At 40.3% G+C, this 26,447-nt stretch overlaps 1 protein-coding gene across 3 annotated transcripts in view; it reads right to left on the minus strand.

Annotated features, from left to right (window-relative positions):
* The window catches only part of CADPS2 (calcium dependent secretion activator 2), a 565,755-nt gene that overhangs the window by 193,040 nt on the left and 346,268 nt on the right, over nucleotides 1–26,447 (minus strand). For all 3 annotated transcript variants that reach the window (XM_075015102.1, XM_075015094.1, XM_075015112.1), the window contains exon 9: nucleotides 6,044–6,110. In XM_075015102.1, coding sequence (XP_074871203.1) covers nucleotides 6,044–6,110 — 67 coding nt within the window. The remainder of the gene's footprint in view (nucleotides 1–6,043; nucleotides 6,111–26,447) is intronic.

The following is a 26,447-nucleotide window of genomic DNA, read 5'->3' on the forward strand; positions in this document are numbered from 1 at the left end:
CCTTTCCCAGACCTGAAGAAAAGTTAAGCTTGGAAGGTTGTTGGTTCCACAAAAATTAATTGGTCCAATAAAAGATATTACTTTACTCATCACTGCTCTCTATGCATATAAATGTGCACCTCTTGCTTGGTTCATGCACCTGCACAGTTCTGCTACCCAGGAGATAAGATGTGGGTTTTCACATTTCACAAAGAAAAATAAAGCGCATATAAGAATCTTCCTCCTTTTCTTACATTTTCACGACAGAGCTTAGGATTTTTGACTGAATTGGTGAGATGAAGCCACAGAACACAACAATATCTAAAAACTAAAGCGTCTTGTTTATTTTCATATCTTGCTTGAAGATTCATAGATTAATAGTTTTGAAGGCTAAAATGACCATTGCAATAATCTTCTCTGACCTTGTACTTAACACAGGCCAACAGAATTTCCCTGAATTAAATTCTGTTTGAACTAGAACATCTTTTCCAATCTTGATTTAAAGATTTGTGGTAACAAGATACCCTCCCATAAGCCTTGAGATAAACTGCTTTGATGGTTAATTACACCACCTGTTAAAATTTATGTCTTGTTTCTAGCTTGGATTTGTCTAACTTCAATTTTCAGCTTTAGGATTTTGTTATATCTTTGTCTGCTAGATTGTAGAGCCTTCTGTTATCAACTTTCTGTTCCTCACCTAGCTATCTATAGTTAGTGACCGAATCAGCTTTTAGCCATCTGTTTGTTAAACTAAATAGATTAAGTTCTTCAGGTCTCTCACTTTAATTTTTCCAACTCTTTAATCACTCGCATGGTTCTTCTCTGAACTCTCTCCAATATGTCACCATCCTAATGATGGACTCCTAATTTAGACACAGGATTTCAGCAGTGGTCACACCAGTGCCAGAAACAGAGGTACATAACCTCTGTACTCCTTACTCAAGAGTCCCTGGTTTGCACATTCAAAAATTGTGCAAGCCCTTTTGGCCACAGTGCCACAATTTCAGCTGATTATTCAGCACAATTCTCAATCTTTTTCAGACTTCCCAGTACAGAATCAACATTTCTTCACAAATTTCTTGTAGGCATCACAGAGGAAGTGAGTCTTAAGGAGGAGAAAGGAGTGGGCCTTACAAATTATTTCAGAACTCTGGAAGTGGTTTTCGACTGATAGACATGTCATACGTCTTCCTGTGTTAAGTCCATCCATAAGCGGTTGAAGAGGGATGCCAAAGCACTACATTTAGAAACTGGTGAGACCATGGTTAGTAAAACTTTAATGAAAAGAATATAAGAATGACCAAACTGTTCGGTATCCCTGAGTTCAACAGTGGCTACTGCCAGATACTTCAGAAGGCATGAATAGAACAGGGCAATTTCAAGTGATCCATTCTCAGCTGTGCAATACCAACTGCAAGCCGTTGGAGGTATGGGGATACTCAAAAGCATCACACCCCGACCATCTTAGTGAATAGCCATTGGTGGACTTATCATTCAGGAACTTATTTAATTCTTTTTTGTTCTAAACTAGTTATACTTTTGGGTTTCACAATACCCCATGGCAAAGAGTTCTGCAGGTTGATTGTATTTTCTGTGAAGAAGTACCTTTTTTGTATGAAATCTGCTGCCTGTTAATTTCATTTGGTGTTATGGAAAGGAGTAAGTAACATGTCCCTATTCATTTCCTCCCTACTATTCATGATTTTGTAGAGCTGTATCATATTCTCATCTCTCTTCTAAACTGAACAGTTCCAGTCTTTTTTACAAAAGAAAACAATGAAAAGTCCTGTGGCACCTTACAGACTAATAGATTTATTGGAACATGAGCTTTCCCGGGCATCGTCCACCTGACAAAGTTGGTCTTTGCCCACGAAAGCTTATGTTCAAATAAATCTGTTAGCCTATAAGGTGCTATGGGACTTCTCACTGTTTTTGTGGATCCAGACTAACACGGCTACCCCTCTGATACTTGTCTCTTTACTCTTTCCTTTTTTGAAAGCATTTTCATCTCCCTAGCCATTTTGTTGTTCTTTTCCCATTCTAATATTTCTTTTTTAAATTGGGTGACCAGAACTGCAGTCATCATTCAAGCCGTGGTCATACCATATCTTCAATAAATGGCATTATGGTCTTTTTCATTCTGTTTCTTAATAGTTCCAAATGTCGTTAGCTATTTTGTTGCTGCTGCTCATTGAGCAGATGATTTCAGAGAGCTCCAAGATCTTTCTTGAATGGTAAGAGCTAGTTCAGACCCAATCATTTTGTGTAGCTGGGATTATTTTTTTCAAATTTGGATTACTTTGCAGTTATGACCACTGAATTTCATGTGCCATTTTGTTACCCAGTCACCCAGGTTAGCGAGACCTCTCTGTAACTCCTTAAGCTTGGATTTAAGTATGCTGAGTAATATTTTCTTCTCCCAATAAGCAAAACAGAGAGGCACTTTCGTTATCATTGTAATTCAGCGTTAAATACCCAAAGTCTGTTCAGATATTGATGCTCCTGTTATGTCAGATATGCATACTAAATCTGGCTGCCCTTATGACCTAAGGATTTCTGTGACCAGAGTTTGGACTGAGTTAGGGTTGCAAGATTTGTCCCTACATATATTAGTTGTAAAACTTTCATGAAAGAATTAATTTTTGAACTGTGGACCTGTAAGTCTGTTTTCCATGGAAATTAGTAAAAATGGTTTTGAAAGATTCTAAATGTGAATTACTTTTTCTTTTCCTGTTTATAATTAGCAGACAACACAAAATTACTAGATCATAATCAAGAAAAAATATCAGAACTCTAAAATATAAGCTATTGTGCTCCTGTCATTTTCCAGTTTGAAAAAAGAATCGTATAGATAGCCATCTAAAGAAGTGACCGGATTTTAAAAGGACTAGACAAGTAATAATATCACAGAACAGAAGTAAAAGCTCTATTATCCGGCACCCTGAGGGAACTGGGGGTGTTGGATAATAAAATGTGCCAGATATTGGAGCAGGGCCACTGGTCAGCCAGCCCCGGCTGGGTAACTGGCCCCACGACATTCTGGTTAACATAATGTGCCAGATAACTGAGCTTTTACTGTAGTTAGACTTTCCAAATGTTCAAAAGCGAATTGTAACTGTTCTGTACATCACGCACATCAGCTTTGTGTGCAGTCAGCAATACTGACTAATCTCACACCTGAGTAATAGTACATGCTTATGTATAAACCATGCTAAAGGCCTCTATCATCTAACCGAATTTTATGTGTTTGGTGCTTTAATAATGTAAGTCAAATGCATATGAAAAGCGGAGGTGGAGAGATGAAGAACCTCAACGGATCAGTACAATAGATTGATATGCACTCTTATGTTTACTGCAAATCTTTCACCTGCACTGGTAACATGAGGCAAATAGCATGTACAGATTACAACAATAAGCAGAGCCTCAGGCTACACCTGCACTGGCGATTTTTTTTTGAAAAACAAAACAAAACCTTCTGGAGTGTCTACATACAAAATACACTCTTTTGATATTAAATCAGAAGAATGTGGCACTTTTTATGGTGGCCCTCTTCTGTTCCCAGATGAGGAAGAGCGCCTTTTTCCAAAAGATTGAAAAAAAAATGCATAAACACCCAGGGCCCGCCCCCTTTTTTTTTTCTCTTTTTTGCAAGGGCAGTGCTCCATGGCACCAGATTTTTCGATGCATGGCCCATTCTTTTGAAAGAGCAGCCAGGTTGTGGCTGCTCTCCAGTGAAAGAGTGGATTAATTTTTTGATCTGCTTTTTCATGTGCAGTTACAATCTTTCAAAAGAAATCTTTTTGGAAGAGATCTTCCTAATGAACTTCTTTCAAAGGTCTGCTGTAGTGTAGCCCTAGCATGATTATATAGCTGACAGAGTTCACACAACATATTTATATAATATAATCTTGGGTTTTGTAGCTACTTCATGTTATAATTCTGTCATGTTGCTATCACGCACCAACTTTACCGATATGGGCCAAAACAAATTTCTGTTATCTCCCGCAGAAAATCATCAACTTAGAAAACCATTATAATGCTTTTGCCCTGCATTCATGACAACAGAAAATGGAAGATAATTAAAGTTAAGTTATTAGAATCAACTAGACCCCCAGATTGTTCACCATAATTCATCTGTCCAGCCCCAGGCCAGCTTAGGTGCTTAGTTTTTATACATGTGAGGTCCACAGAAAATGGTGGAAAAGATTAGAGACTTTCTGAGAGGTAGAGGGCTCCAGAAAGCCGGGGAAGACAGCAGGGAGAGGGCTGAAGGACGGAAGCATGGGGAACAGGAGGATGAGGAGCATTCCATCCCTTCTGTGCACTTAAGAAGATTGTTGCCCAGACACAAGCCTTACACAGCCACATCAGGGCCCTCCCTGCTCCTGCTAAGCCTTAGTATAATCACAAGGAACTCTAAAACCTCCCATGGAAGTCTTCGTAGGCTCAGAAGAACTTGTCAAGCCTCACAAAGTCACTAGCCCTCCCCTTCCCCATATGAGCCTATGCACTCTATGAAGATTTTTATCCTTAAGTCATAGGGTGGAGCATGAGGTCAGACCACTGAAGCCATTGACTTCAATGGAAGCCAAACCAGATCCAAGCACTGTCAACTTTTAATTTCCTCTGAATGAGGATTTTGTCAGGGATTGGACTTATTGTGTTCAACCTCCTGTTTAAACCCTCAGAAGGGAGTGGGTAAGGGGAGAGGTTAGCGTGGAGGATTGACAGAATGCTAGAGGAAGAAAATGAGTTTCTAGCAAAATAGTTTCCCAGTTTTGTAAACATGCATCTTTTTAAAAAATCCTTGGGCTGATGCGCCCTCGACACCTCCATCAATAATACGTGCTCAAAGAGATTCACAATCGCCATCGAACCTTTCTGCCAATTAGAACAGGGATATACAAAGGAGAAGAATAGACTATAAAGTACATTAGATTTTCAACCATGACCTGAAAACAAGCATAACCCTGAGTATGTGCAGAGGGAGCATGGAGTTTTTAAAACACTAATTAAAATTGTTGTTCATTTTTCTAGTCTGACAGCTCATGTAAGAACTATAAGTGTATCTATTCCAAAGCGCAAACAGCTGATTTGTAGCATTTCAACCCTGACAGGGAGTGGGAGGAACAGGGATGGAGCATGAATCAGGTGATTCATGCCACTCAGTGTACTGTGAGGGAGATATACCTATCTATCTCACAGAACTGGAAAGGACCTGGAGAGGTCATTGAGTCCAGTCCCCTGCACTGACAGCAGGACCCATTACCATCCCTGACAGATTTTTTTAAATCTATTTTCCCCAGATCTCTAAATGGCCTTGTCAAGGACTGAACTCATAACTGTGGGCTTAGCTGGCCAATGCTCAAACCATAGTTATCCCATCCCCCTTAGGCTTAGGAAGTGGGGCCTGTGGTGCCCCAGTGTGCAACAGGCATGTAGGGGAGGGGGACAGGCACCGGCAAGACTCCACAAGCAGAACCCCAGTGGGCTGCAGGTTGCCTACCAATGGGTTAGACACAACAAAATACGGCAGCTTGGCAGAGGGTTAGACTGGATGATCTTTGTGGTTTCTTCTAACCCTATGGTTCCATGATTAAATTGCTAATACAGAAAGGATATGGATATGTCCATGCACAAAAAACCTCCCTAAAACATCAAGGAAGTGTAACATAGTGGTACTGTGTTATTTTTATTTAAGCACCTTTTACTGAATCCTGGTTGAAAGTGCTACATTCAATGGGATAATTCAAGACCACACACTTTCACTCAATTGTGTCTTTAAAACTGAACTCTCATACTGAAAGTTCTTCTGAGCAGGATCTGGTCTACGTAATTGTGAAATGTCTTCCCACTCTTGTACACTCAACATGTTATAAATAAAAAAAAAAAAGCAAGCTACTGAAAAATCTGGAGTTCCATGAACATAAATTGAAGCTACATATATATGAAAGACAATAGGTTGCTCAACCACTGAAAGAATCATGGGTAAGATTTTAGCATTCTGAGAGTACGTTTCCAGAAACTTCACTGTGCAAACTGAATAGACAAAAAAACTACTTACCTGAACAAGAACAAAGTAGCGTTTCTTCCATCTTTTCCAAACCTTCTGTCCAAGAGCATATAAATACCTGCCCATTTAAAAAGACATTATTTGTGAATAATCAATGTGAAGAGGAGTCAATGAAAATAATTATCGAACCACTGTCAAGCTCTCCTCTCATGTCTGAACAGGAGCAATTTTCTCATCTATTTATTCAACCATTGAAATGCATGTGTGTAAATATTCCCTTTCACTCAAAATTAGACCGTAATTAAAGATATGACAAACAGAAGCAGACACAAACTGATTGACTGTGTTGATATTTAAAAAGAGTGATCTGTTTGCCTCATTTATGCAAGCAGTTGACACCAAATGAAAAAAGGGAGACAGAATAGTGAGATGACTCAGCAAATTTGAACACTTGAGGCTACACACATGCGTGCATGCGCACAAACACACACACACACACACACACACTGTAAAATTGGATTGCAGGCTTGTCTTTTTTGTTCTGTGCAGATTAATTCTGTATTCCTACTTTTTTGCTGATTTTTTTTCAACATGGTTGCATGTCAGTAAGTTTTCTACAACATCAACAATAGTGTCAACATGGGAAGATGATCAAATATCAAACTGCCATCAAGGAAACAGAACTTGAGTCTCTTTATGTAAATAAAACTGAGGTTCCCAAATACTGGCTCATGTGGCATAGAGAATAAAAAAAATGGGCTTCTTGTTGCTAGGGACATAGGCTTTTTTTTCTTCTTCTTGTTGCCAGGGACATAGGGTATTTTTTTGTTTGTTTGTTTATTTTTTTTCTGCAAGTGCTTGCCGGACTCCTCGCCATGAGGAAGACAAGCCTGCCTGTGGGGCCAGATAGCCTGTGAGCTAAAAAGGAAGGCAAAAGAAGGTGATTTGAAATGAGCTTCTCCAATGGGTCAGCAGAGCTGAGTGAAAGCTACTTGTAGAACCTGAGGAAGAACCCCACAACACCCTTCCCCGGGAACTGTCCAATGAACCTGCCAGACTGCACAGAGGATAAGTAGTATAATTCAGGAACCAATTTAGTGTCTGGATTTGATGAGGCTGGATGCACAGGGCATTCCCCAGAAAAGCATAAATTCTGTTGAAAGTGATGAAGGTCCCACACCAATTACAGAGGTAAAAGAGGAACCCAGAGTCCTAGGCATCAACACTACTGACAAATTGAGAAGAACCCTCAGGACGGATAGTGCCAAAGCAGACATCTCAGGGTCACAGATTTTTGGATTCTTGATTATGCATCTTCAACTTTTCTGATGCAGTGCTGGGAGCTCCAGTCCCAAAAACTGGTGAGCACTTCTCTTTGTCTATGAGTCTGAGGACAATCAAGAGTGGCATTAAAGTGTCCTTGAAATAAAGACTCACGCCAGACTGAGTAGACACCACTGCAAGGTGACAGTTCTGAGTTAAAGCACTGAGGCAAATCAAGGTACCAAGAATTTGACTGATTTCAAACCTGCAGCTCTGCAGCAGGGAGGTCTGTCTACCTGCAGTTAAGGGGGTAGAAACAGACTGATTTGCCCTGCCGAGTGTGGTGGCTAAGGCCTCCTGGTGACTGACAGAGCTAGTTCTGCTTCCAAAAATTCAAGTAATGCTAAAAAACTCACAGTATGATCCGCAGACTTTTCCTCAGTGAGAAAAGGCAGGATATAGGACAGAAAGGACGAAGAGGTGCTAAGAGGTATGTTAGCCTATAAACTGTCAGCTGTTCCACAAGAAAAAACAGAAAGGCAGCATTAACTCTTCACTGCATAGGCTATATCTCTTTCTCACAGAGTATAATGGGTGCGCACTGAGTTCATGATCGCACAAAAAGTGCAGCCATTGCTGTGCGGAAGTACAAAGGGGACAGCTACTTGAGATCTAAGGGGCTGAGACTGTGATGCCCTGTGGATCTCCGGTTTTTGATGCCTTTTAGAGCTCCATTCCCTGCGTTTTGTACCCTGTCAGCAGTAAGATGCAGACACTAACTTCACCCTTCCACTCATTTTTGCAGATGACAGAAGGAAACACAGTTGTGTCTCTAAATAGATTCTTTCACTGAATAGCTATTACAGGTGAAAGATATAACTTTGGCCCACTGAGAATGGGTAAGACACCACTGTTTTTTAATCAGACTGTGATCGTTTTGTTCTATCACACTCTGAATCTCTCCTTTCATTATTAAAACATGGAGTTATCTTCCCTTAATGCATATCCTGGTACAAACATGTAAGAATTCTACTTTACTTGAGTACTGTAAGGTTTTTTGTGCTGTAGAAACCAGACAATTTGGTTTGTGTACCACAGGTTTGTTTGCAGGACTGCTGTGTGATTGTGTTCTGGATGAATACTCTAGAGCCTGCTGTGTAATTCCCATCTTCTCTCAATTGTATGATTACCCTAAATTCGATAAAAAGTAAGTTTAAGAAATGGGGCGTGTAAATCAGACTTGTCAGAGAAAGGGCATACTGGGAGCACATGTTTAACTGTGGTTTATGTGCGAATTTATAGTGTTTGCCAATAATATATGTATTTACCACACAGAGTGTCAGAAACATACTCTAATGTGTAATGTGACTTGTTTTACTTTTCAGATATACTTTAAAAGCAGCAAGCATGTTGCCCAAGGTTGGAACATTTATTCTTTTTTGCCAACAAATACCAATTCTTCTCACTTATAATTTCTTTCATTTCAATGATCATGTTTGAAGGAGTGAAAAGTGTGGATAATAGACATGTTTGAAGAGCAGTAGCAAAATCATCTACAGAACACGGCTCTCATCCCTGGGGACAAGGAAGGGGATGACAGAGATTGCCTTCATGACATCTCAATTCTGAGCCTGTCCTCTGCTAAGCTGGTTTTGTGTCATAACTCAGAAGATCCATGCTTTAATCCGTGCTAGAAACCAATGACCCATGGGGCCAACACAGTAGCTGGGAATAAACAGTTGGAAATTGAGGAGACACAGGACCATTATGACCAGTGCACTTACTGCTCCATGAGGCCCTTTGGTGTATATCTACACTACAATTAGGCACCTGTGCCAGAAGAGTGGGACTCCAGCTACAAGGTCGTTTAATTGTTGTCTGGCTCTTCCAGCTTGGGCTGCAGCCTGAGCTCCGTGGTCCTTCCACCTTGAAGGATCCTAGGGCATGTGCATGGCAGTTAAACTTACTCTGAATTCCACAAGCCTGAGTCAACTGGCCCAGTCCAGCCACATAGCCTAACTGCAGGACAGGCACACCCTGAGATGGTCACCCAAGGATTCATCTCTAAAGCCAAGTCTACATCAGGCCGAAAAGTCAATTTGACAATTGCGTAACTGCAATCAGCATATCCAAGATCAATTTTTCTTGCCATTCACACAGAGAGGTTGAAGGGAGAAACCCTTCTGTCAACCTCCCTTGCTCCTCGTGACAGTAAGAATTACCAGGGCTGACTACAGAGCCCTGATGGTTTGATTTAGCACATCCCCACTAGGCATTGTAAATTGAACCCCGGAAGATCAACCCTAAACAAGTCGATTTTCCTGTAAGCGTAGACATACCCAAAGCCAGCAGGGGAACCCTCAACTGTGGGATAATCCTTTCATGCCCAGCAATCCTAGTTGTAGGCCTAAAATCCACTAGGTTTGCAGCATAAAATGAATACTCCCTCCCAATTGAAATCTACTCCAAAACCAAATGAGCATAGCATTGAGAAATGGCAAAGAACCTGTTAGTTGCATGATGACTTATGAACATGTGATCTCTGAAGTCATTCAATAAGAAGAAAAGATAGTGATGTTCATTTGTTTTTTAACTTGACTTCCTACATGACTGTTTAGAATTTAAACTTCTTTTTGAAAACCAGCTACCTCTTTTTTTATTAAAAACAACAAGAAGTCCTGTGGCACCTTACAGACTAACAGATCTATTGAAGCATAAGCTTTCATGGACAAAGACCCACTTTGGCAGACACACTGGATCTTTTTTTTTTATTAAAGTAAACCCTCAATTTAACGGACTAATGGGGGGAAGGGGTGGCCGTTAATGTCGAAAGTCCATTATATCTGAATGGTTATACTGTATGATGATGCACTTACCTCCTCAGCCCACCACTTACTCCTGTCCTCTGCCCCCTCTGTTCCCTTCCCCCCACCTCATTCTTCCGTTCACTCCTCCATCTCCCCCTCCCAGTTACCAGGAGAGGAGCTGAATGCCAGCCTGGCTCCTTCCACATACTGCAGCTCTCAGCACTGTGGCTCCTCCAGGCCTCAGCTTCGAGCCACCCACGCAAACGCAGAGTGTGGCTGCCCCTAGCCTGCCAGTGGGTAGCAGTCTCCAACACCCTGGCTGCTGCTCAGTGCCATTGCAGGAAGTGGTAGCCAAGTGCCGACATGCTCCATGCACATGAGGCTGGGGGAGGAGAGCTCTTACACACAGCCGCAGCCTCCTCACCCCTCCCGGCTCCTCTGGCCCTGGTGGCCCCAGCTGCTGCAGTGGCCCCTCCAGTCCTGGAGGTGGCTCTGGTGAGTCTCTGGCATTTATTTATGGGAGGTGAGGGGGAGTCGGTAAACAGCATCCATTATTTCCAAAGTCCATTATATCGGGGTCCGTTAAATTGAGGGTTTACTGTACTGTCATTTCAATGGGCAAAATTATCACAACTTCACCTAAAATCAGTTTAAAAATAGAGAGGAAGAAAAAAAAACAATATATAGTCTTTTTCCTTTAACAAGTCCATCCAAATTAAGATGTTAAATACCAGTTTTCTCAGGGGCAGAGGGGGCAGGAAAACGTTGCCCATTTAACTTTAAGATCTACTGTTCTAACATAGGATTTGGTAACAAAGAAATTAGCACTACTGATACAAAGCTGGGATTTAACACAGAGAAGCAAAGCCTTGTGACATTTGGTTTTACACATCATTATAAACACACAGCAATAATCCCTCTTCCAGTGCTGTCCCTAAAAGGATGTGCCATTTCCTACTGTAGAATGTTTCAGTAATTACCAAGGGATTTTAGTTTGCCACACACATTGGCCAGGACTCAGTGGGGATGAAAGCTAAAAGGGCCAGCTCCCAGAGTGTTCATTTGTGCCAGGGTTTGCCAGGACTGAGCCCCAGCACTCACAGGCTTGGCAGCTTGTTGCCCGGCACCTCTGGGCTTCACCCATCAGTTGTGAACGTAAAAATATTGCCTGAGCCCTGGCAGCTCTTTCATTACAAATTAAGTACTCAGTGAAAGAGATCTGGTATTTCTCTGGCAGAACTTATGCTTCAGGGAGAAGGGAAGACCTGAAGCCTTTAAACACCAACATCCCTCTTCGTACCCCTTGTACTCTCACGGCTGGGGAAAGAGAGTTCCCAAGTCAGTTGAGTCATAGGAGTTAGTCTTAGGAGGAGCTACCCTTTGTTTTTCTTATATGGTGGGAGCGCTGTAACTCCCCACTGGATGCAATTTAACGCCTGGTATATAAGAAATAGGGAAGGCATACTGCCCCTCCACTTTGTGCTGGGTTAATAAAGGCTTGCTGTTTATATTCATACCTATACGTCCCTTCATCCACATACATACCCTGATCAATCACTCCAGGCACAGAATATGCCCTTTGCACTGTACCTTAGAGTATATGCCCTTTTGATTATCTTCAGCCATACTAAAAACCACACAGCAGATATTCTTTCATAAATTCTCTCTCTCTGGGGAAATCTGAAACATACTTTACGTCATATGCCAAAAAATCATACGCAGATACAGGTGATATGATATTCCTCATAAATGTTTTACCATTTACTATGTGCAGTCTTCCTCACTCTCATTCTGGTTTGACCACAGGGAAACTCAAAGGTAATTCTTGAGTTATTCCAATTTGGCTACATATTTATATGGAAGCCTCTAAAAAGTATGGCTACACTTTGCTTTTTACTAAATAGTTTCCTCCTCAACTCCATTTCTCAAGATCCACTTTAGTTAAAAAACCTATTACAAACTGGCCAATGTTCAACAGGCAGGCTGAGGGCAAATTGGGAAAAGTTATTTATTAATCTATATAATTTTTCAGTTTCAAACACAAACATAAAATATGCATATCCACTAAAATACATACATAGCTGATGTATGTCAAGCTCCTTCAACTTTTATAGTTTTGCTTAGTTTATTTAGTTTCCCAGTAATCTGAGTCTAGCACAGTGGGTCCCCAATCATAACCAGGGCCTACAGATGATATGAACATATTAATATTATGAGTAATATTATGAATAGGCATTGAAATTCAACACATTATTTAGAAGTTTGCTGTATTAATAACAGTCTTGAAAATTTTATTTTATCGCCTGAACATGCTGTATTTCCCTCTTCATTAGACCTTAGGAATACAATGCAGAGCTGAATTATAATCATGTCATAGATTAAAACTATATATTCTGCATCACTGGTATCATTCTTCCAACAACAAAATACAATTCGTGCACATTCTGTGGAATATGTATAATTAATTTTCTGTATGAGCTAAAAACTGTGATTGATGCTGTACTTTTATATCATATCACAAGATCAACATCCTTTTATCTGAAAATAAACCAATATCACTGACAGTTGTACTCCTGAAATATTAGCAGTGAGAAAGAAACCTGTCTTTGTTAAATCTAACACATTTTACATACAATAAATTTAATTTTTTTTCAAAGTGCTTATTAGATAAGTTCAAAAACATATTGCTAAATATTGTAGTTTAGTTTCCATTATGTAATGGCACATGTCGAAAATGAAAGAGGATGGCAGATTATCTGCACTAAATTCATGCTGAGAGAGTTCAGGGATTTAGTTTTTGATGAAACATCAACACTAATGAATAGCTGAAAAAATCTAATTGTGTGTGGAATACCAGAACTATTCACTGCTGGAAACACACACCCACACCACTTCAGGGTCTGTCCCACGAAAGCTCATCACTGAATAAATCATTTTGTTAGTCTTTAAAGTGCTACATTTTTGCTGCTTTGGTTTGTTGGAGTACAGACTAACACAGCTACCTCTCTGTTACTACTTCAACAACAGATCATTTTTAGTTCATCTTTTTATTCTAAGGAATGCAGCAATCAATCTACATCTTGAATGATAAATTCTCTACTTTTACAAAGCTTCATTTATCACAAACAATGAAGATATACAGAAAGAAAAATCAATACAAATAGCAGTTTAGTCCAGCAAAGGGCTTTCTTAAAAGAAACCTCAGTCAAGGTTGAAAGAGCAATTAATGCAGTCTCAAAAATCTGGGCCATTCTGATAGAGTTCGGTTAACATGTGGCAGAAGTAATCATCCACTTGTGAAAATGATTTTCAGTTCATTCTCAAACACCTTTCAGACACTCATGATCCCATTTAACTGACAACAATACAGGCTATCTGTGGGCATCATTGCATTTGATGTGAGAACCAATAGGGACCAAATGCCCACAGGCACTTTCAGTCATTGCATGTTCTGTGTTGCTTGCATAAAAGGAAATCTTCCTTGCACTGCATTCCTTCTTTTATTTAACCCCACAAGATTAAGCCTTTTTTTTTTCCCTCCCTTCAGTTGAGGATGAGAGGCACAACCGATTCAAGACAACAATATGACCTGGGTCATCAGAAGCTTAGTTGTAAACATTCACAGATTGCTTTTAGTACTTTCTGTGCTCTTGAGAAAGAGGACAAAATAAAACCTTCAACAAATGAAAAAAATATATATCAGCCCAAACTTCTACTGTAATTGACTGCTAAGGATGCAGAAATCTTGAGAAATGTCAAGTAATCCAAGCATAATAACTTAGGAGGAACATAGTACTGTTTATTCCAATGAGCAACAGTCTCATAATATTGGAGAGAAAAAAATCTGATCCAGTCTGAGCATCTTTTTGTTTTATTTACATTTCATTATACATTCAGTATTTTGGTTAATATGGGAGCACTTAAGGATCTATATATTGTTGCACACATTTTTATCTGAAAAGGTTTTTTTACCATTTTAACCATCCAACATTTTACCACTGCTGTAGAAGCATTACGGTACTTATATTCACTGTGAAATAAATTCAATGTGATTTTCAAGTCTGTAATTCAACTTACATAGTACAGTAAGCCCTCGAAATGCACAGTTTCAAGTTCCGCTTAACTTGCATTAATGTGAGTTAAGTACAACTCAAAATCCCGCTCCCCTGGCCCTGGCTCAATCTTCCCTCCCCTTGCCCTGTGCAGCCCTGGTTCAACACCCCCCCAGACCCAGTTCAACTCCACTGGCCTGGCTCACCACCCTCGCCTGTGACTTGGGCTCAACCACCCCACCCATCCCAGTTCAACCTGCCTGTCCCCAGTTCAAATCCCCCACATGGCTCCAGCTCAACTCCACCACCCCACCCATCCTGCAGCCCTAACTCACCCCAGGCTTAACCCTCCTATCCCTCTCCCATGGCTCCAACCCACCGCCAGGCTTAACCCTCCCCTTCTGCCCCGCCCCCAACCCCAGGACTTACCTTTCAAAAGGAGCAACAGGTGCTCCTGATGCTTCCCCAGCTGCAGAACATACATTCTGCCAGGAAAAAAGCTGCCTCCCAACTTACACAAAATTTGAGTTATGTGAGGGTGCGTGGGAACACAACTCTCACATAACTTGAGGGACTACTGTACTGTAAAATGAACTACGTTTATGAACTGAGCATTCACACTAAAGACAGAAAACATTCAACTTTGAGAGCACACACAAGACAATAAAAAAGCCATTGTATGTGGAAGGACACAACATCCAAGTGGACAGTGTTCCAGTAACAGGAAATAGAACAATAAATGTATCGTGTATATATAACTTCCTAGTAAAAGGCTTTGTGGTACACATTTATAAGAAAATAACATAAACTAAGATAGAACAGTAACAGAGAGAAAGCCGTGCTAGTCTAGATACTATCAAAACAAAAAAGCAGTCCAGTAGCACTTTAAAGACTAACAAAATAATTTATTAGGTGATGAGCTTTCGTGGGACTGACCTCCCCCTTCTGCCCCTCTACTCTCTGATTTGCTCATCTTGATAATATTTTTCTGATTTGTCAACCTCGATTACTATTTTTGGTTCTCTGTGCCTTAAATATTGAGTGTGTTCTGATATGGCAATGGTCTGAAGAAGTGGGTTTGTCCCACGAAAGCTCACCTAATAAATTATTTCGTTAGTCTTTAAAGTGCTACTGGACTGCTCTTTTGTTAAGACAGAACAGTTATTTTTATCTTCCCCTTTGTTCAATGTGTGTAAAAAGCTTTTGGAAAGCCTGGTGAAAAGTGTGGACAACAGAAAAGCCTTTGACACGGTCCCTCACCAAAGGCTCTTATGTAAATTAGGTGGTCATGGGATAGGAGGAAAGATCCTTTCATGGATTGGGAACTGGTTAAAAGACAGGAAACAAAGGATAGGAATAAATGGTAAATTTTCACAATGGAAGGGGATAACTAGTGGCGTTCCCCAAGGGTCAGTCCTGGGACCAATGATCTAGAGAAAGGGGTAAGCAGTGAGGTGGCGAAGTTGGCAGATGACACCAAACTGTTCAGGATAGTCAAAACCAAAGCAGACTGTGAAGAACTTCAAAAAGATCTCAGCAAACTGAGTGATTGGGCAGCAAAATGGCAAATGAAATTTAACGTGGGTAAGTGTAAGGTAATGCACATTGGGAAAAATAACCCCAATTATACATGCAATATGATGGGGGCAAATTTAGCTACAACAGATCAGGAAAGGGATCTTGGAATTATAGTGGATAGTTCTCTGAAAACATCCATGCAGTGTGCAGCGGCAGTCAGTAAAGCAAATAGGATGTTAGGAATAATTAAAAAAGGTATAGAAAATAAGATGAAGAATATCTTACTTCCCCTATATAAAACTATGGTACACCCACATCTTGAGTACTGCATGCAGATGTGGTCTCCTCACCTCAAAAAAGATATACTGGCATTAGAAAAGGTTCAGAAAAGGGCAACTAAAATGATTAAGGGTCTGGAACGGGTCCCATATGAGGAGAGGCTAGAGAGACTGGGACTTTTCAGTCTAGAAAAGAGGAGACTGAGGGGTGATATGATAGAGGTATATAAAATCACGAATGGTGTGGAGAAAGTGAATACAGAAAAGTTATTTACTTGTTTCCATAATATAAGAACTAGAGGACACCAAATGAAATTAATGGATAGCAGGTTCAAAACTAATAAAAGGAAGTTTTTCTTCACACAGCACACAGCCAACCTGTGGAACTCCTTGCCAGAGGACGCTGTGAAGGCGAGGACTCTAACAGAGTTTAAAAAAGAGCTCAATAAATGTTTGGAGGTTAGGTCCATAGATGGCTATTAGCAAGGGGTAAAGTATGGTGCCTAGCCTTTTGTCGAAGGCGGGAGATGTATGGCAGGAAACAAATCGCTTGATCATTGTCTTTCGTTCACCTCCTCTGGGGCACCTGGCATTGGCTACTGTCAGCAGATGGGATACTGGGCTAGATGGACCTTTGGTCTGACCCAGTGTGGCCGTTCTTATGTTCAGTGTTTTCACTGGGCTGGTGACACTACACTATTCCACTATCATATCTGATCTAGCTCTGGCTATTCATTGAAGGCTCAATTAAATAACGCTTGAGGAAGCAATCAGAAGATATAAAGAGGATTATATTTGCCCCTGTGTTTGAAGATGTATTTCTGTCCTTTGTTATTCTCATTTTGGGGAGGGAAGGGATTACTGGTGAACCATCAGACAGCATTGTTGTCTAATGAAGCTTCCTTTAGCTTCCAGCTTGGGTATTCTGACCAGTGCTTTGGGATAGAACTCAAACTAGTCTCCCATACAGTGTCACCTCTCAAACAGACCACAACAGTGCACCCCACACCTTAACCTCGCAACTGAAGTTGGTACAGAGAACTGAAGCATGACTGGAATGCAGTGTATCTCACAAGCAGCACGTGGCACTAATCCAATTGATGTCTAGGTACTGGTGAACATTTGAATTTGACCTACAACATCTTATATGGCTTGGGACTTGCCTGTTTGAAAGAATATCTTTGATTCTGTGTCAACAAAGGTGCTAAACTGAGGCCTGGCCTAGAAAATGAGGTTTGGTTTAGTTTAACTGCATCAGTCCATGTTGTCTCAGAGTGACACTGTTAGACCCCCCCTACTCCTTATGGAGACAGTACTAGGCTAGTGGAAGCATTCCTCTGCAGACCTAGCTACCATCTCTTGGGGAGGTGGATTACTTAAACAGACAAGAGAACCACCATAGCATTTGAAGTGTAGACATACCCTTAGAATCCATAGAGTATTAAAGAATGGGAGCCACCAGCAGATGTCTTCTGTCAGGAACTCCTTGCTTTGGAATTCATTCACGATGCAAAATAATCTAATTTTATTGAGCCACAGCTTGGGAAGGCCAGGCAGGAATTGGCTGAAATGGCGGAACATTGCAGAGGCATTGTTTATATCTGATCTACCTAGCTGACTACATTTTCTGTAGTTTTAGAGAAGCTGCCAGTTTTAGCTTTACAAAATTCCAGTTTTAATTACACCAAAAACACCTATAAATCCAGGATAAGTGTTTTTAATACGAGTTATAAATAAGATTAAGTAATAAACTAAGTAGATATATACAATTGCACACTTCCATGCTATAGATTGATGAGGTGAAATAAGTCCAAGATGTTCTTATTTTAATTTCCTGGCACAAGTGTCACAATATTTTATTAGTTCTTTCAAGCAGCTCTCTTCAAATGTGTGTCCTGGTATTGAGAAGTTGCATCAGAGTGTGCTATGGCTTGGCAAATTCTGCTTTTATTGTTACTATGGTGTTAGAAGTTACAGTGATAAATCATTCTAGGTTTACTCAATTTGAGCACAAAGTTATTCAGTGTTATGATATACTGTAATTATTACTTTAAATTCTAAGTAATCACATTTTTACATAAAAACAACAAAATTAAATACCCTTTTTTAAAAGATCATTACAGTTTTGAAATAAGTCAATGAAACTAACCAGTTCTAAATTAAACTCTCATTATTTCCTTAACAAGAACCTTGCACTTGAAGAATGCCTTACAAACACTAACTAATCACTCCTCAAACACAGACTCCAAGGGTGGTAAGTAACTACTATTAAAATCTCAGTGTTTCAGGGACAGCAGTTAAGGAAGAGAAGTTTTGTGAACTACTGAGGACCACGAAAGGACTCTGTCACCACTGGAATTAGAGTTCAAGAGTTGTTTGCTCCCAGTTTTGCGTTCTGACTTCAAAAACCTATCAACCCCACTCAGCCCTCCCACTGTGTAAGTGCCAACCACCAGACCCATAAAAATCATTAGAATCAATTAGGCATGGCAGAAAAATATCCAGATAAAATCATGAAGTAAACAAATGCTTAACTTTACCCATTGCAACAGTCCTCTTTATACTGTTCCTTTTCCCCCACACCTTTGTATGTGTATGGATTTAAGCTCTCAGGGCAGGAACCTGGTCTCGCTACTGGCTTGTAAGAAATTTAGACTGCCCTTGGCACACTAAAGGACATGGTGAGATTTGAACACTGAGCACAGCCCTGACTTGTAGTAGTCAGAGCTTTTGACTGTTGCATACCTGTGATACATTGAATGGGACACACTGGCGTTGCTTTGGTTCTGTTCCAAAGGGTGCAGTCTACACTACTTAAATGGCAGACATTCTCCATACCTGATAGTCACCAGTTTCAGTCTGAATGTAGGATGCATAGTAGTAACTGATGCATATGCTTCACAAAAGACAAGGCCTGACACTGAAAAAAGATGTCTTTTATGCTATGTTATATGACACTGTATCTAATATATTATTTCAACAACAAACTGTCACAGCCAGATATAACTGCAAGAACTGGCTATGGTAAAACTGGATATGAATAGTGGGTTCACAAAGCGTAGTGGACACAAAGTCAGATAATGAATGGTGTGTCTGTCAGAATTTGCTTCTACACATGGACTATTTTTATTTCAGCACAGGAATTGTATGCTTCACAATATACAACTCAGTATCTATTGATACACCACAGGAATTGTATACATTTCAGTATCTATTTGGCAACAATGCAAGATGGGATCGCACTCCTGTTTGAAACCTCCCAAGTAAACTCATCTGGGATGTACGTGCATATAGGAGCACTGATCTTGCTCCAGAATCTGATTAACAATAACGGTGCTGTCCAGGTTAATAAAATTTCATATCAAAACACTTTAGTGCTGATTAGCTTTGTGATAAAGTGATCGCAGATAGCTATGCAGTATTAACTTCCCCAACTATTCTGGACAACCAGCTGCCTACCCCAGAGGAAAGGTGAACTTCATTTTGCAATTCTATTACAGAGATCAAAGAAATATGAAAAAGCAATGTCTGATTACAGGTTATGTCATCAAATCATGGGAAAGAAAAAAAAGGAAGTTCCAAACTAGAACGGGCATAAGACCAGTGATGAGTCAGTGAAGAAAAGGAAATGAGCAATGAAGGAAAAGAAATATCTTGAATCAGCAGTTAAGGGCCGTGTCTACACGTGCCCCAAACTTCGAAATGGCCACGCAAATGGCCATTTCGAAGTTTACTAATGAAGCGCTGAAATGCATATTCAGCGCTTCATTAGCATGAGGGCGGCCGCGGCGCTTCGAAATTGATGTGCCACGCTGCCACGCGGCGCGTCCCAACAGGGCTCCTTTTTGAAAGGACCCCGCCTACTTCGAAGTCCCCTTATTCCCATGAGCTCATGGGAATAAGGGGACTTCGAAGTAGGCAGGGTCCTTTCGAAAAGGAGCCCTGTCGGGATGAGCCGCGCGGCTGCGAGGCACATCAATTTCGAAGCGCCGCAGCTGCCCGCATGCTAATGAAGCGCTGAATATGCATTTCAGCGCTTCATTAGTAAATTTCGAAATGGCCATTTGTGTGGCCATTTCGAAGTTTGGGGCACGTGTAGACGTAGCCAAGGAGGGCCATTGGAATGACCACAGTCAATGGTGAAATGGTATGGTGCAGCACTTTTGAAGGAGCCTCTGAAAGCCATCACCAGAAGTGTGTATTGGAACGTCTGGTCTGCACATCCACTCTTGCAGCTTCTTGCAACCATTTTATGAATTAATCAATAGATCAACATCAATATATAAAATACAGCTTCATAAAAAATGACCTCAGAAGAAAATAGGCCAGTGACTTTAGAGGAATTGACACTTGCAGACAGTTTTGAAACAATGAGGCATCCAGCCTAGATAACATTTCAGCAAAACTGCTAAAGAAAGAAAGTTAAGAGTTAGCTCTTTGGCTTCAGAGTCATTGCAAAGGACTGGGAAACAAGTCACACTCCAGAGGACTAGAAAAGAAGTGACATCATCCCTTCTTAAACAACAGAGACTGATCAACTTGCTCAAATTATAGGGGAAGAATGTTGCTGTCAGGTTCAAGGATTTTTTTTTTGCAATCCAATTATTCAAACCATTGAAATGCCATCTAAGCCCCAAATATAGAGTTGGTTTCCATACAGGTCAATTGACAATGCTAAATATGCTGTTCACAATGTTACTGAAAAGTGACTCAAGTGAGTAAAAGAGATGTTAACTTCCTTTTCAGACTTTGCAGGTTCTTTGAACTCAGTGCATGAATCCTCACTTTTGATACCGACACACCAGGATGAGGTGCCTGAGGAGTTAGGGCACAACTATACTTACAGAAAGGCCAAAGCTCCAGAGATCAATCTTTCAGGTTGTAACTTAGTGCCTCTAGTAGGTATGTGCTAAAGCAGTTGTTCAGGGCATCTCTTTTGACACCGATACTGCCGGCAGTTGCGAGCAGTAAGGGAAGTCAATGGGCAAAATTTTTCCCCTTGACTTCACGCTGTGGGGACAATGGGGGAAGTCAGCCTAAGGCATGTCAACTCCAGCTACACTATTTTCATAGCTGATGTTGCATATATTAGGACAACTTTCTTCCCTAATGGCGACCCACCCCTAGAATACCCAGTGCAGAACCAATACCATGGAACACAGATGGGTTTTCAGAAAAATCAGGACTATAGCAGTGATGCATTCTTTTACCTACACTTGGGGCTTGTCTACACTTGCCCCAAGTGAGTGTGGCTACACGCATGGTGGCATTTTGAAGTTTGATGCTTCGAAGCTGCCGTGGGGGAAAATTAGCCGAATTAAGTGCTGCATATTCACCACAGCACTTTATTAATAATCTCCTCTGACCCTGACTACCTTGTCCCCTTCGAAGTTGGGGAAAGCATAGACCCAGCCTTAATGTTCTAATAGATGATCTAAGCTGACTGAAGACAAAGAGGAGGTGTGCAAATGAAATATTCCTCTTTAGAGAACCTTGAGTACATAGATGACATTTCCTTGCTTGGAGACGCTAGTGACCAATCATACCTAATGCTAGAAGAGCTGAGAAAAATTGCAGAATCCATGGGACTTAAGATGAGTGGTGATAAAACTAAAGCTATGCCTGTCTCTTATAAAATGGAACAGTCTTCTGATCCTGCTGGTAGATGGTAATGACATCAAATGGATGAATAGTTTCAACTACCTAGGTAGTTGGTTGACAACGGGAAGTTGTATAATTGAAGAAATCACTCACATCACCTCTGCGCCAATGGCATTTCAGTATCTTCAGATAGTGTTGATTGGATGGTGGGATGGCTGTGTGACAACTATGATATGTGTATGCAATGTACTAGTGATGGCAATCCTGTTATATGGAGAAAGAACATCTCACTAAAAACTGTTGAGGAGAGAAAATTATCAGCTTCCAGTGTCAAAAACTACAGCATATTCATAAGACTCATTGGTTTGATTTTGTCACAAAAGAGGAGATACTCGATGATCCCAGCAAGCTGGGCTGCACCTACAAACAAGACAACTCCAATGCTGGAAGCAGGTCCAGTGTGCAGATGAAGGCATGATTCGACTTAAGGTTTACAGAGCTGACACTGAAGAAAGTACAGCAGGATGTCAGGCAGGGAAAAATTTGGAAGATGCAGTTTTAAGGGATTAAAGAAATTTAAAACCTCCCATACTGACACTTTATGAAGAACGAAGACTTACAAGGGAGTGTTCAAGATGAAAGTCCATTCTGTGTGACATCACAGCCATGTAAAATTGCTACTGCTACCACTTTTGAACTATAATGATGATAACTTACATTTTTAGATTACTTTTTTCCAAGATTTCAAAGTGTTTGGCAGATTTTATGGGCTTCATTTCATATACAGCTAAATTCTTTAAATCATTCAATACTATCAAGAGGTCTTGGATAAGAAGTGGAGGCTACCTATAAAAATGAAACAACAGAATTTAATTGTGTACTTGGAATTTAGGTAGGACACTCAATTATAAAGAAAAAGTCATCATCAAAGATAAATAGGACACTATTAATTTACTCCAGTATAAGAACCCCTATATAGAACAAATAAAGAACTCCTTGTGCAACAGGTTTAGCAAGTCTCAGTCATTGAATGCATCTTCTGTTACTCAGATTAAACAAATCAATGGAGACAGGCCTCCAGTGAGAACAGATTCTGTGAACCAAAGAATATCACTTATTTGCATAGTACAGTAGCTTCAGCTTAAAAGTAGAGCTGGCAAGTGACTAAAATTAATTGCAATTAATCATGAACAACAATCAAATGACATTTATATAAATATTTTTGCATGTTTTCCACATTTTCAAATATATTGATTGCAATTAAAAAAAACAGAATATAAATTGTACCCTTCTTATTTTATATTTAAATATTTGCACTACAAAAATGAAAAATAACATTCTTCAATGCATTATAATGCTTATATTTAAGTAAAATCTCTATCATGAAAGCTGAATTTACAAATGTAGAATTATGTTTAAAAATAACTATTCAAAAACAAAACAAATGCAAAACTTTAGATCCTACAAGAGCACTCAGTCCCATTTCTTGTTCAACCAGTTGCCCAGTCAAGTAAGTTTGTTTACATTTGTAGGAAATAATGCTGCCTACTTCTTGTTTTCAATGTCAGCTGAAAGAGTGAACAGGCATTCCCATGGCACTATTATCACCAGTGATGGAAGATATTTACATTCCAGATGCACTGAAGATTTATATGTCCCTTCATGCTTTACCCACCATTCCAGGTAACATGAACCCATGCAGATGATGGATTCTGCTCAATAACGATTCAAAACTGTGCAGATGAAAGTGCGTTCATTTTAATCATCTGAGGTAGATGCCACCAGCAGGTTAACTTTTTTTTCAATTCATATGCTGTACTTCCTGCATAGAGGTGTTATAATTTTAAGACTTCTGAAAGCATGCAGCACCATCTTTGCATATTTTGGACTGCACTTCACATTTGTCAGTCTTGGATCGAGTGCTGTCGCTTTACAAATCTCACATTGGTACTTCTGTCAGATCCATGAACCTTTTCTTAAAACAAACACCACAGACTGGGTCATCATCCAGTACTAGATGAACATGAAATGTATGGCAGAACATGCATAAAACACAGAGCAGGAGACATACAATTACCCAGCAAGCAGTTCAGTCACAAATTTAATTAAGACTTTTTTTAAACAAGCGTCATCAGCATAGAAGGGTGTCCTTTGGAATGGTGGCCAAAGCATAAAGGGGCATATTTCGCCCATCTGATGCATAAATATTTTGCAGTGCCAACTACAGAAGTCTCATGAAAATGCCTGTTCTCACTTGTCTCTCAGGTGACATTGAAAATAAGAAGTGGACAGTATTATCTCCTATAAATGTAAACAAATTGTATTCTCTTAGGCTGTGTCTACACTAGCTCCCTTCTTCGAAGGGGTCACGGTAAACAGCCTGAGCAGGGAATAATAATGAGGTGCTGTGATTAATATGCAGCACTTCCTTAGGCTAATTCTCCCTGCAGCAACTTCGAAGTGCCCTTACTCCCACTTCAAAATTGTGCGGGTACTTAAAAGCACCCACGGCTACACGGCATGCCCATGCTTCGAAGTCTGCAACTTCAAAGTTGCTGCAGGGAGAATCAGCCTAATGAGGTGCTGCATATTCATTGCAGCACCTCATTATTATTCCCCGCTCAGGTTGATTACCATGCCCCCTCCAAAGAAGTGGGCTAGTGTAGACACAGCCTGAGTGATTGGTTGAACAAGAAGTAGGACTCAGTGGATTTGTTGGCACCAAACTTTTACTTTGTTTTTTGTTTTCCACTGCAGTTATGTATTTATGAGTACAGGAAAGAAAGGTCATCCCGAGAAAGGTTTAGCTGGAGATTTAAGCTGCAAGCTGTGAAGCTGAACTTAAAGAAACTGCAATCAGCATAAAACAACATTGGCATGAGAAATTACTGTTTCTAGCCAATTTCTTTAATGTATTCAGCCTAATTTGTATGTACTGTTTTATTTGCTCTGTAATCTGCTTTGTTTTGTTTGCTATTCCTTATAATCATTTACAATTTACCTTTAGAATTTAATACTTTAATACATGGAGGGAGGGAAAAATTTAATACATGGAGGGAGGGAAAAAAATTCAGGAGCTTATGCAACATTGATCTCTATACAGTGTAAGCCAATATAATGTGGGTTTACACTCCCAGAGGACATGTGCACTTGGCCATAGAGCTGATTGCATGCTCCATGTGGTTCTACAGCTGGGCATGTCCCTACTTTTGTGTGTGTGTGTGTGTGTGTGTGTGTGTGTGTGTGTGTGTGTGTGTGTGTGTGTGTGTGTGTGTGTGTGTGTGTGTGTGTGTTGAAAGAGGGTTTGAGAGCCTGTCACAGCAGCACGGAGTAAGGGAAACCCCAGGCCAGTGATCCACCACATCAGGTGGCAAAGGGATCCAACATGTCACAGAGGGATCACCAATATTTGTAATAAAACGATGGTTTTGTTCCCATAAAGTAGGGTTTCTCAATCTTTTTCATAGCATGGTCCACATTTAATAGACATAACTATAGCACAACAAAAGCTGTAAATTAAAGAAGTATTTACCATATTTTGGTCATCTTTTAATGTAGCTTCGTGGGTGGAAACAAGATGAAAAGCTTCATGGAACAACCAGTTTCTCAAATCACATTTTGAGAATATCCTACCACAGAGTAAATAATGGCTGGAATTTTCAAAACTGCCAAAGAAACAACGGCGTGCAGGCACCTTTAACAGTAATTTTACTTTTGTAGTCTTTTAGCAAACAAGTTTAAATGACGACCAGAAATTTAATTGGAAGACTGTTCTTGTAAATGTCCTCCAGAAATGTGTAAGGTGAAAATAAAGTTCTATGGAAATTAAATTACCAACATATTGAATTTAATACAGAATTGTGCCATTCTGTTTTCCCCACACAATTTTAAAGTATACCAGGAAAGTAAATGGAGTAACAGCTACAAAAAAAAGGAAAGTATGAAAAAAGTTTTAAAGGAGTTTTTCTTGAGGGGTTTATAAAACTTTATGTATGAAACATAGAAAAAAAACTTGTTTTGGATGCCTCACTGCTGTAGCCAAGTTCCCCTTGCTGGACATGCATCAGGCTACTATATTGTGGTCCCAACATGCTCAGCTTGTGCTCTAAGTTTCCTGAGTCTGAGAAGGCTCCAGCACTGCCTTTCTTCACCCTCTCTGACACACATCCTTGGTATAGACTCTGTCTGTTACCCCTTCACAGAAGTGAGACCTCATTGTTCTAGGAACCAGTGTGAACCACCTCCAAGATACCCCAGTCACTTCATTTCGCCATTTCTCAGAGCTCCACCCTAGTGGGCATTTTGTTTTAGGGTTTACCTCTCAAGGGACATGTGATAGCTGAAGCAAGCTTTTCAGATGTTTCTGATGTAATTACTCTTTACTTTAGATATCACAAGAGACATCCAATTAAAAACAATAAACATTTACCCACCATTCTTAGAATCATAGAACACTAGAACTGGAAGGGACCTTGAGAGGTCATCAGGTCCAGTCCCCTGCCCTCACAGCAGGCCAAAGCACCATCCAGAGTCTCTAGAGCATCCCTGATAGATGTCGAACTTGCTCCTAAATATCTCCAGTGATGAAGATTCCACAACCTCCCTAGGCAATTTATTCCGGTGTTTAACCACCCGGACAGTTAGCAACTTTTTCCTGATGTCTAACCTAAACTTCCCTCAATGCAGTTTAAGGCCATTGGTTCTTGTCCTACCCTCAGAGGCCAAGGAGAACATTTTTTCTCCCTCTTCTTTGTAACACTCTTTAGTACTTGAAAACCGCTAACATGTCCCCTATCAGAATTCTCTTTTCTGAACTAAACAAGCCCAATTCTCTAAGTCTTACCTCATAGCTCATGCCCCTAGACCTTCAATCATTCCTCCTGCTCTTCTCTCAACCTTCAGTTTGTCCATATTTTTCTTTCAGTGTGGTGCCCAG

This window comes from Carettochelys insculpta, chromosome 1 (genome assembly GCF_033958435.1).
Source record: "Carettochelys insculpta isolate YL-2023 chromosome 1, ASM3395843v1, whole genome shotgun sequence".
NCBI classification, from domain to species: Eukaryota; Metazoa; Chordata; order Testudines; family Carettochelyidae; genus Carettochelys; species Carettochelys insculpta.